The sequence below is a fragment of the Rhipicephalus microplus genome, unplaced genomic scaffold (genome assembly GCF_043290135.1).
Source record: "Rhipicephalus microplus isolate Deutch F79 unplaced genomic scaffold, USDA_Rmic scaffold_24, whole genome shotgun sequence".
NCBI lineage: Eukaryota > Metazoa > Arthropoda > Arachnida > Ixodida > Ixodidae > Rhipicephalus > Rhipicephalus microplus.
This window is the reverse complement of record NW_027464597.1, coordinates 3,220,167-3,232,896: the sequence shown is the minus strand read 5'-3', so window position 1 is coordinate 3,232,896 and position 12,730 is coordinate 3,220,167. Positions and strand designations below refer to the sequence as shown.

At 49.9% G+C, this 12,730-nt stretch overlaps 1 protein-coding gene across 2 annotated transcripts in view; it reads left to right on the top strand.

Moving 5' to 3' along the window:
- LOC142786485 (transcriptional regulator protein Pur-beta-like) overlaps positions 1–11,827 on the top strand; it is a 167,590-nt gene extending 155,763 nt beyond the window's left edge. Inside the window, exon 8 of one of the 2 annotated variants that reach the window (XM_075884195.1) lies at positions 11,564–11,827. In XM_075884195.1, the coding sequence (XP_075740310.1) occupies positions 11,564–11,695 (132 nt within the window). In that variant the 3' untranslated portion in view covers positions 11,696–11,827. The remainder of the gene's footprint in view (positions 1–11,563) is intronic. The other variant, XM_075884196.1, reaches the window with a different exon arrangement.
- The last annotated feature ends 903 nt before the right edge of the window (positions 11,828–12,730 follow it).

Genomic DNA, 12,730 nt, shown 5'->3' with positions numbered 1-12,730 from the left:
CTTTGGGCTGTCGAGCGGGCTGAGGAAGCTGCCAGGACTAAGAGTCTCGAGGGCACCTGTCTGGCATTGTACAGTGTCATTGAGGCAGCGAAGTCGTCGAAGGTCATTTGAGAATTGGACTGGTTGCATGTAAATGAGTTGCTGCTTGCGAGTCTGAACTCTGTCTCTTCATTGGCAAAGCACTGTTTTATAATGTCCAAAGCTTCACAGTAGCAGCTTGCAGTTGATGGAATTCTTGCAATAGCCCGTGCCACATCGTCAGTCAAGACCCAACGTAGATAGGCAAACTTGTCCACGTCAATGAGCCCGCCATTAATGTTGCTCATCTCGTTGAATTGTTTCCGGATAAGGTGTCCACAATGATAGTTGGCGTGCAAACTTTATATTGTCAATTTACAGAAGTTGAACAATGAGTTAGTTGGCATGTGAATAGCATGGGTTCGACTGCCATAGCCAGTGGTGTACAGTTTGGTGATTTTTAAAGGGTCCCTAAACAACCGCCGACAACACAAAGCATGAGCGTGAAATTCTAGCATTTCGTCTTCTTGGCACGATTTGGAGTGCCACCAGTCTGTTCACATGAAGTCTCAAGAAAATAAGTGCTTGATTGGTCCATAATAAGGAATATCAGTAGCGAACTGTCTGTGACCCTGCTTTGCCGTGTGGTCGCATGCCCGTTCTGCCTTTTCACACATAAGCCCATGATTGATTGGTTTCACTCTCTTTGTGTGTTCCTGACGTCTCAAGTGAAGATGGGAGCATGAAGCCAAAAAGCGCGGAATTCCAATAGTCCCAACGCTTAACGGAGACATTGTTTGCGTGATTCAGGAAGAAATGAGTTACAAGGAGAAGATTGCACCTGCAGGAAGGGTAGTGAAAATGAGAAGGAAACCACTTTTTTGTCTTTGAGATCGGAGTGGTTTAAAGAGGAATGTCTACGATGTTGTGAGCACCGCATATGTTGCTGTGGCTCTATCCTTACGGTTCACCACCTGCTCAAACTTTGCTTGAGCTTTCCCAGTAAATAGTAGTGGAAGACGTCGAGAGTCAGTAGCGATCCAGCCAATGCAAGGGTGATTGAGGGATTTACTGAGGAGGCCGAGCTGCTCTTTTGTAAAGTCGTCTGGACCAAGCATTGGTTCAATTGTTATTGATAAGAAACATTAACTGCAATATCTGGGCTTTGCGCTTGAGCTTGAGTGTTTCCGTGCTTGGGCTCTTCGGTGAGCAGGCAATGATTGCGGTAGGCAGAAACTCGATTACCTTAAAATCATTGACGAGGGTCGCTGTTCGGACGAGCTTCGGTGCCACTTGAGGGAAAGCACGTATCTCCTTGCGTTAAAACAAGTAACAGAGGGTTTATTTGAAATACAGTGTAGCCTAGCTTGCGGGTAGCTCAGATTGGAACACACGCAGGCATTTTTTCATTATCGCTGATGTTTCAATACTCTGCACGCTTGTGGACCAGAATGAGAGGCAGAGAGTGCGAGCCAATTTAAAGAGCTGTCGGCTTGCCTGGCAGCCGAATAATGTTAAAGGGCGCTGACACACAATAATGACCTCTCATTTTTTTGCTGCAATGTGGTACCAGGGCCCTGTTAGTCATAACACAGCACATCATTCGGTTCAGTGCACGACAAATGATTAGGTACAGGCTCCTCATTACCAATTGGGCTTACTTTTGATTGGAGAGAGCTCCAAACAAAAATGACAAGCCGCCGGGTGCAACTATCACTACTCATCGGGTGCAACGCTCAGCCACGTCAGCACACAGAACTGCGACGCATTTCTTCACATTGTGCGTCAAGAAGTCCGTTTGAACAGGCAACAGGACAGCAGTGTCGCCAAACATAAAACTTTGAATGCGTGCGCCGTGGCCCCAAACTCGCATGCAGCCGCCATGTAGAAGTCTGCTGGAGGAAACACAGCAAAGAGAAAAAAATAGCAGCTTTGAGCTTATCATAACTTCTTGTATTGACTACAGCGTGGTGATTTGGGGGAAGTAAGGGGGTCGCCGTGGGTCACCGTTGAGGGGGACTGCTTGATTCTCCATAAAAACTTCCAAATTCCTGTAAAATACCTTCACGTTATTTCGCACGTGGTACGGTGATTACTCGAATCTAACGCGCACCTTTTTTCCGGTTAAGCGAGTTCATAAATCACATGCACGTTAGAATCGAGTACGATAAAAAAATGAATACGGTCATTGTATTGCTATTGGCATTTCCAAAATGGCCCTACGTGCGTTGGCATGGCACGTTGGCCATTTGTGCCTGTATTTCTCATGTGCGGCACTTCGTACGTGTGCTGTGGAGTTCGTCATCTGGTAGTGCATTAGCATCGACGGCATGGAAGGGCCGACTCTGAAAACTCGACGAGTGCACCACGATGCCGCTTTTAAAAGAAAAGTCATCGCGTGTGCCGAAACGGACGGAAATCTGGCCACATCGCTGTCGTTCGGAGTTCCAGAAATGTGCATGCGGGACTGGCGGAAACAAAAGCAGAATATTGTCGACAACAAATATTCACGTAAAGGCTTCAGTGGACCACAGAAGGGTTGGTTTCTGCAAATTGAAGAGCTGCTCGGCGAGTATGTGCTTGAGCAGCGAGCGGCACAGCGGCTCGTGACGACAGAACTGCTCCAAGTGCAGGCTATGCAGTTAGCCTTAGAAAAGGGGCTAATGCCGAGCCAGTTTAAAGCGAGCAGGTGCTGGCTAACTGTATGAAGAGGAAAGGCTTTTCCCTTGGAAGGCGAACGGGTATATGCCAAAAGTTGCCGGAGGAGTACGAAGGAAAGCTTCACAGTTTTCACAGGTTCGTCCTAAACTTGCGGCACAACAACGGCTACCTGCTTGGACAAATCGGAAATGCCGATCAGACGCCTCTTTACTTCGACATGCCTGGCACCACAACTGGCGAGAAGAAGGGGGCAAAGCAAGTTCGCGTGCTGACATCGGGCCATGGTAAAACTAGAGTGACGGCAATGCTCTGTTGGACGTCAGATAGGCACAAGCTTCCCCCGTACCTCATATTTAAAAGGAAGACGCTCCCGAAAGGAGTCGTTTTCCCGAGTGGTGTGATTGTGCGGGCGAACGAGAAAAATGGGTGCGCGTTGCAATCGATGTCTTGCTTTTTTTTTTTTTTTTTCGTCATGGAAACCGGGTGCGCGTCATAATCGAGGGCGCAGTAGAATCGAGTAAATACGGTATATACATGTTCATGGAATTCGATTCGGCAGGCTATTTTGGTCATGAAATTTTGTGTCAGTGCCCTTTTAAGGAGGCCTTTCCTTATTGGGAAAATGGGGGCGAGCAAAGCTTGGCGTGTGCATGCCTGCACTACTACTTCTTTTTATTTGGCATTGTGCCCTAGGACTCGCGTCCTGGTGCTGGAGCGAGAGGTCGTGTGTCCATGTGCAGGCAACAATGAAATGCGACAACATAAATTGAGTCGCGCCTGCGTCTCTCAAAATCGTATGGTGGTTTTGGGACGTTAAACTCCACATATCAATCTATCAAAATGAATCTCGCCGTTAAAATATCGGACTTCCATGTTGGGAACAGCTAACCACCACTGAGCCCATGATTGAGAGAGCGTTCGTTATTGGAAGACTGCGCCTACGAATGAGCAAGTGACCAACGCTCCTTTGGAGGCCGCGTTTATCAATTCTTTCCAGTGCTAGCGTCAGGTTTCGTGCGTACGACAATGCTGCCACTGAAATCTGTAGCTGTTAAGTCTATAAAGTTCAGCACAAGGTAGCGCACATGTCACACACTGAGCTTGCGAATCTGCCCAACCAATTCTGGTCGTGCGAAGGAAACCCTGCATGCTTACCTCAAACGCTGACGCTATCGGCAGTCTGGTAAATGGAGCACGAATGGGAATCGGTGGGTGATCGTGCTATGAAGATCTTCAGGTATCGCATTAGTGGAGTTGCTGTACGTTTCTCTTAAAAAGGCCAAGGGGCAAGTTTATATAATTCAGCCTGTAGGTGGGCAAGACAAGAGGTATCAATTCTTTGGCAACTCTACTGCCATTAACTAGGCTCTTTATTGGGATAAAAATGTGGAGTTGGAGATTTCATCATAGACTTTCACACCGAAACCTCAAAAGCAGTCTGTCAGTGGAATGTAAGCAATTTCAATGTACTTTTTTTAGTAGATTGGCCGAATGAGCTCAGTCGGATTTCTTTGAATTTGCCGCGTGAAGTCTGTGACCCCGGTAGAATACAGCAGAACGAATTCCCTTTGACCGTGTACTACAAAGGGACCACCAGGTGACGCCATTTCGTTTGACTGGCTGCATACAGTGCTCCGCTTTCACGCGTTCTTGGCTAGTTACCGGGCCTCGCCCGTGTCTGGACAAACTCACTATTCCTTCTAGAAGACTTTTGGGACATGCGGACACCATCCGGGCCCCGGTTCGACCCCAGGCTTGCCCTCCAGGCCCCTTCAAAAGTACAAAGTGGCGCGGCGCCGCACCTGCACCTCCGCGATGCAGCGTGCCGCCCAGCACTTGACACCAACGACAACTGACGCCCTGTCGGTAAGCCCAGCCTCCTCTGGTCGTACCGCTGATACAGCCGTGCCTCTGCTGTCAACATCTGACAATGTCACCAGCCCTCCGCCGACAACAATACAGCAACAGGCAGCGTTTTTCAACAGCGTGCACTGTCCAGCAACGTGCAACGTTGGTGGCGTCTCTGCTACTCCCAGCTTGATAGCAACACAAAAACCGGAGCCCGAGAGCCGTAATGCAGCGTTGGCGTTGCAATCAACCACGCCTGCTACTCTTCCCACCGTATCTGCGTCTGGCCTACCCATTGGGAATTCCGAGTCTGTCGACAAGCGCGCTTCGACGAGCATCGTTCCTTTCATCGCCGAAGTTTTGCCTTCCATCACTTCAGCTGACGACTCATCGACGGAAATGGACTTCACGGCGTCGCAGGTCAACGAAGACAATACGCCATCTCCTGAAGGCAGCTGGAACACGGTTAGTGCCAATCGAAAACCTGCCTCGACTGCCCGCCCTCGCTCCGAGCTCATCACCGTCGGAATCCAACTTTCACCCGGAACACTCACGCCGAAACTGTCTTTCTATGACCTGCTTTTTACCATCATAGCCGTCGCAAGTCTCTCTCCCAAGACCAGTGTGGAGGTCACCCTTCAAGCCAAACCTGCTCAAAGCCTTGTGCTTCTAAAAACGCACTCACCTCTCACTGCCCATCTCCTACTGTCCCTTACAAGTCTGGAACTTAATGGTAAGCCGATCACTATTAAGCCCTATGCCCCCAGTTCTCCAATAACATGTCTCGGCGTCGTACAAAATGTCGGTTGTCACTTCACACCATCTCAGCTCTTGCATGACCTCGAATCCTTTTTTTTTTACATACTCGTTGCACGTATGATGGGCTCCACTGAATCCGTCATCATAACATTTGCTGGAACCGTCATCCCTCGCTTTGTGTATTTTAAACGCGTCTCTTTCCGATGCCGTCTGCATAAACCTAAGCCCCTTACTTGCACTCGGTGCCTTGCTATAGGGCACCGTGCTCATCAATGCCCCCAACACAGCGTTCCGGCCAAGTGCCGCCGCTGTGCGTCTCCTCTACCAGCAGATGTCAATGCTAACGTTTGCGCCCAACCCTGGTGCATTCATTGCCAGGTCAACACCCACTCATCTCTCTACTCCACCTGCCCCTACTTTCTAGCTAAGCAACGCGATTGCGCTAAAGCAGCTTTTCTCCGTCGCACAGCCATGCGCCGAGCCACTCAGCCTTCGGCGCCCTCCTCGTCAGCGCATAAGTTCATTTCACCTCCCTCAGCATCCCCCCTGGGCTCATACGTCGCTAAGGTTAAGGGCACGCCTCCCATGTGCACTTCTTTATCAAACACACCTTCACCATCCTTGAGTAACGAGAGCCGCTCCTTCGATCTGCGACTGGCTATGTTGGAGCGCAACCAGCGTGCGCAACAGCGCATATCAGATGAGCTACAACAGAAAATACTCGCATTGATGCAGACACTCGCAACTACCACATCGTCTCTTACCTATCAACTCACGGAGCTAAATAAGCAGCCCACCACACTCACCGCCCCGACCTCCAGCTCCCATGTAACCAAATTGGCCGACATGGTCGAAACCACCACCACTGCGCATCACGCTCGTTTGGTTCAGCTGGAAAATTCCATTGTCTGAATTCTTACGACCCTCGAAACCCAATCTAAGCAACTGGAATATTTCACCTATATGCTTAACTCCCTGCAAGAGTCGCTTCCCCCGGCAAAAAAAAAAAAAGAAGGAACGCGCACGTGCAGGTGCTTCCTCTACTTCAAAGACCTAGATGGCGCGTGAAAAGGACCTCGATATTTTGCTGTGTAACTGCCTCAACTGTCGTCATAATAGGACCCATCTCCACCAATATCTTCTCACCTGCCCCACATTACCACATTTTCTCCTTATACAGAAGACTTGGACGGCCCTTGCCGTCCCGGGCTGCTGTGCATATCACGCTACGACAGGAACGCCACTTGCGTCCATTTATGTACGCAATGACGTTCTTGTTCAACCACTAGACGTACCCTCCCCCCTCCTGAAATATTTAATTGGTGTGGTCTATTACGAACCATCTACTCGTATTTTTCTCGCTCTGATGTCCTTTTACAACCCCCCTGTCACGCCCTCTTTGTTTAGTGCTCTTGGCGAATTCCTGCACTCCCTTCCATCGACCACCCATATCCTCCTTGGGGGTGACTTTAATGCTCCTATAGGCTCTCGTGTTACCCCTGAACACTCAAACCAGGTTGCCTTCTCCACTGCCTCGCCCAGGAATGCCATCTCACCCTTCTTAAATACCCCTGACACCCCTACTCGAGCGGGCACTGTTTCACAGCGCTCCACTGCACCTGATCTCACTTTTTCTCAGAGTTCCCTTCTTTTTCACTGGCAGATGTCCACTGAAAACCTTTTCAGTGATCACTTTCTCATACACATCACCACCCCTCTTTCCCACAACAGGCGGAAACGAGTCGCTCACACTGACTGGGAAGCATTCTGTTATAACCTTTTGTCTGACTCCTTTAAAACTCATGATGACTGGACGTCGCGGATCTCCACAGCAATAACATCCCGTAGTCGCCGCACTCGTTTTCAACTCCCCATTCATGACACCGATCCTCACTTCCTCCGTTTAATGCGACGTCATCAACATTTGAAACGCTCTCTCGGCTCCCAGCCACACAACGTCCAACTTTCCTCCCGCATTGATAGTCTGCGGGCTGAAATTATCGCTTACGGCACTTCCCTCGAGCACTCTCTTTGGAACACGCTGTGTGACAGCCTTGACTTTGCACTGCACTCGCGCTCTACATGGTCTCTATTTAGGTCTCTCTTAAGTACCAAGCCTGCCGTTGCTCCTACTCTAGCTAAAGCTCTCACTCAAGGGAATCCATCTGATGTTTTTGACAATTTAAAATCTCTGTATCTCCCACCCCCCTTCACACTTTCCTACCCAGATTACTGGGGCGAAGCTAACCCAAACCTGGACCGCCCATTCATGCTCAGGGTGCTGGAAGCTGCCTTAGCCACTCAATCTACCCACTCGGCTCCCGGTGAGGATGAGATAACGTATACTACACTACGTAATCTTCCCGACAACGCGAAGGAATTTCTCTTACACACATTCAACGAAGCATGGAACAGCGGCTGCCTGCCAAGCTCTTGGATATCCTCTCTAATTTGCATGATTCCGAAGCCGGGCAAGCCTCCATCTCTCTCTAACCTTCGCCCTATCTCTTTGACGTCATGCGTTGGCAAGACTCTTGAGCAAATAGCCTTGACTCGACTGTCTGATTTTATTTAGGCGAAAGAGTTTTTCCCTCCTTCTCTTATTGGCTTCCGACGCCACGTATGTGCACAGGACATGTTCCCTATTCTTCAGCATACTTTTCTTTCACCTTCTCGCAGTCAGATCCATGCGCTTGTAACCGTCGATGTACGGAAGGCATTCGATGGCGTGAGTCATGACCAGATACTCTCTCAGCTCTCCTCCCTATCATGTGGCTCCCGCATGTATTTATACATCCGATCCTTTCTTTCAAATCGAATTGCTCGCTTTAGAGTCGATACTCATTTCTCTAACCCACACTCCCTCACCCGCGGCACTCCTCAAGGTGCCGTACTATCCCCTACTCTATTTAATATGGCTATGGCCCCCCTTGTCTCCCAACTGTCCCGAATACCTGACCTCCACCATATTTTTTATGCAGATGACATCACTCTTTGGTGTACGTCTGGATGTCCCGGCCATGTGCAGGATACTTTGCAACGTGGCCTGGACCTTATAGCTTTTTTTCTCGCTATTGCTGGCCTGTCTCCTGCACCGGAGAAATGTGAACTACTTTTGCTAAACCGGTCTGCGTACCAGCGCTCCCACAACACCCTCATCTCCCTACATCTTTCTAGCTCTCTCATCCCCACTGTTCAGCAATGCAAAGTTCTTGGCTTCCCTTTGCACGCGACAAAAAACGTGCAGGCCCTACATCACGCTACATCACCTCCTGCGACGCGTTGTCACTCAGCAGTCGGGGCTCCACGAGGTTAATGCGTGCCGGGATGCACATGCGCTCGCCCTTAACAAGTTCTTGTACTTTGTACCCTATGTTCAATTCACCCAAATCCAACTCAACACACTCGAAAGAGCTCTATTAGGCCTCTACGAGGAAGGCAGCTCTAAACCTCCCTGTCACTACCTCTACCACTAAGCTCTTCGCCACAGGCCTCTTCGATCCATTACGTTCTCTTATTTCTCTGCACCACGACTCTCAAATTGCCCGTCTTTCTCTCACTCGTCAAGGTACAATGGCTATTGGCCCAAGCCGGTATCCCTCACATTCCCGTTTCCAATCCCACCTTGCCTTCTGCCGCTAGCACCGCTGCTTCTAACCTTCGCATCCTTCCCCACCCATCCAATATGTCTTTCGTTCTTCACGCCGGCCGGCGCCGTGCGGCGGCACATCATCATTCTCCTCCTCTCTCTACACAGGGAGTTGTCTACACGGATGCCTCATACATGGCTCCTCGGGGCTCGTGTGGCTACGTTATCTACCATCCACACCTTTCGGCACCTGACACGCACACCAGTGGGCCATACTTGCACCCGCCAAATGTACTTTCGCTCAAGGTCCTTTCCATGGTCCACGCCATGCAGTCATTTTCCTCACTCCCTTCTTTCCCCCAGTACACAATTTACTCCGACTCGCACGCTGCCATCTGTCACATACAGAACAACACGTTGCCCCCTGCTCTTCAACAGGCGGTCAAGCGAGCGGCCTCCGCTCTTTAACCCTCTACTGTCTTCCTCCGCTGGGTTGCTGGACATTCAGGTATTAACGGCAATGAGCTAGCTCATCAGCTTGTCCGCGATATATTGCACCGGGCACCGTTCATTCCCTGGCCCACACTTTCGGAAGACAGTGAGAGCTCTGCGAATAACGATGGGCAGATCTCCTTGCGTGACACTATCAAGGAGGTATATCTCCAGCTCCGGCTCGACAAGCGTCTTTACCCTCCCCCTCACCCATCACTCACTGCGCTCGAGGCTCGAACTCTACGGCACATCCAAAGGAATTGCCTGATAATCCCCTCTCGCCATTTTCTTCATAAATATAGGTCTAACTCCTGCTGTCCTAATTGCCCCTCCCTATATGCCAACCTGTCACACTGCCTGTTTTACTGCCCAACTGCTCAGCAATCCAGCTATTACCCTCTCCCATCCCTTTCCATCACCTCCTGGCTCAACTGGATCAGGGCCGAAGGGGAAGAAGAACAGCGTCGACTGGTCGCACAGGCGGTCGAAATGCTCGGCCTGTAAATTGTGGCTAAATAAAAGACTACTACTACTACTACTACTACTACTACTACTACTACTACTACTACTACTACTACTACTACTACTACTACTACTACTACAAAAGCCTTAGATGGCACCATCAGGTTGTATAAAATGCATGGCAAGTTGGTGTGGAAACCTTCGTGGGCGCAATCTTGTGCGTATTTTGTGATAAAGCATTCTGTCACTCAGCATGGCATTCATTGAGGCTTGTGCATTGATCGCAAGTGAGAACAGCAACCGTAAAAGGCAGTGCTGTCAATCATTTTGTCATCTGCTTGGAAGAGAACAGACAGAGACACCCTTTTAAAGATGATAGTCTTTCTTGGGGACCTTCGACGCAAAAATTTTGGTCTGTCTGTCTGTACATTTGTCTGTTTATTCACTCTTAACGGCACCGGGTACTTGAAACGGCTGACCCCATCCGCAGCGCCCACCAATGTTGCTCAAGGTTTAGCGTTCATACTTGTGCACTTGTCAGATAATAAGCAATTATTGTGCAAGTCTGGGGCACCATAACAACACGTATATATTCTACATGTGCATCGTTTACTGGAAAATGCATACATAAGTAATTTTAAAGAACGTAGCGCTTATCACGCTGCACTGACCACGCAACGCTTACACGTAAAGGTTAGTATTTCCAACGCTTTGCTAAGACGCGATGTTGGTGGCACCTACCCATCGCCTTGCGTTCCTCACCTTATCACCTCTGAGACGGGCGCGCACTCCTGTCTCAGAGCCATGCGCTTCGTTTTGCAAGAAGACTGCCAGGTGGCCCTCATGTCTCAAGTGTGACGTGACTTGACGCGCTCGTTCGCCTCCGCTGCACGCTCGAAGCACTCTAATGCAGCGCCTCCAAAATACCATTCACCGATTTTCTTGGGTAGAACAACAAATTAATTGTTCACTCTCTCCACACGCAAGACTATTGTCTTTCGACGACATTTGCAGATTACATGCAGATACGGGGCCAATTTTTCGTTTGATAGGACAGATATAGAGTACTTTCTAGGTGACTTGGATTGGATTGAGGCATAAGCGTTGTGGCCAGAGAAGAGAATTCGCCTGCAATCGGCCTTGCTTTATCCACTCTTACGCCGACAGTTTGCAAAAATTGCCACGAGGGTTACCACAAAAGGTCTTGTGGAGTTGCAATGCCACCTAGCAACTAGATAAGACATTAACACAAATAAATTGCTGAGGTCATCGTTTCCTTCAATTCAAATCTTTCAAAAGACAATTTCCCCAAATACTATTGCGAATCAGTTTTAGTAACTCTACATTTCTCCATGCGTTAAAGACATTATTGAATTCGTTATGTCCCCGAGCAGATGATCGAGATGAGATGCGTACTTTCGAGGCACTTCGCTTTGACTTGGTAGTTCTTGACTCCTCCTTATTCTCTTGTAACATTCTCTTGCGGCCTCTTGATGGTCCTTGTTGTTGTGTTCTGTCATAAAACGGGTACAGAATTGCATTGCAAAGTGGCGTTTGCACTGCTGTTTTCATTTTGTGCGTTTTTCCCCTTACTGCGCATCTTCTTGTGCCAAAAGTGGTGCTTTGTTATTGAAGGGGCCATTCTGTCTCTTCCTCCTGTGTCTTCATTCTACATGCTCTGCCGCAGTCATGAAGCAAACAAAAGGCTGTGTCGTAATTGTGATGTCATTGCAGGTGAAGAACAATTTCCGGGCGGCCATCACCATTCCAGAGAAGTCGTGGTCGCGCTTCAGGGACTCCTTCTCAGACTATGTCGAGAAGATGAAGGAGCTGACGGAGAAGTCGGCCGCCGAGGGTGGCAAATGAGAGCCGTCGCCCGACCGCCCTCCCAGGCAGCCACCGCCCACCCTTCCCTCCGGCGGCGCCCCAGGGGTGGCGGCGACACTGTCGCAGTCCCTGACACTGTCGCAGTCCCTGACACGCCGCATCGCCTTAGAGCCGCCCCACGGCCTTTCAGCATCGGCACACCGACGACCAACCGATCGGCCGACCAGGGTGAGCACGACCGTTGCGGCATCTCTCCACGATGGGGCACGACTGCAGAGCCACGCGGCGGTCCCGTCCTTGGTGCAGCCCCTTGATGGTCCTTCCTAGCATGCCCCACGGCGGACAGCTGCGAGGACTTTTGACAAAATAATGCCGGTGATAAAAAATGGGGTTGGGGGAGAGAAGAGCTCGGAAGACTTAGGGGACAAGAACTTTTTTTGAGAAAATGGGAAGTGGGGATGGGGAGGACGAGAGAGAAGACTGGTGGTGGTTGCATGGAGGAGGAAGACTGTGGTTGACGGTGACCAGTTGGCATCGCCCTGGGCTGGTTTGTGTGTGTGTGTGTGTGTGTGTAGTTTGAGAGGCCAGTTCGCATTACCAAAAGGCCACTCGTCGGCGAATCGTCGCACCTGCATCGGCGAGGGTCGTCCGGCTGTTTTCGGAGGTCGTTTCACGTTGTCGCATGTTGGGCACAGAGGTCTGGCGGCCCGTGTCATCGAGGGCTGCCCGGCACCGGCAGACGACGGTCGGCATCGTCACAAAAGGCCACATGGTGCTGTCAAAGTCCGGCAAGCTTTGACAACTGATGGTCCCCAAGCCGGCCCTTCAGTTCTCGCTGTCGTCGGCGAATTCTACCGGCGACGTGAGGGGGAAAAAATGCGTCTTAGCTCGCCTTTCTTTTTCATTATATTTACTGTTCTCATTTTTCTAAGACTGTCATCATCTGTTGTTTTGTACTTTATTTTTTGTTTTTTTGTTTCTCGCTGTTCCCCCTTGCCAATGCTTCCTGTGCGAACTGCAATGAGCTCCTAAAAAAGTGATAGCGGGCTCTGGCCGTCCGCAATGAATGAGTGA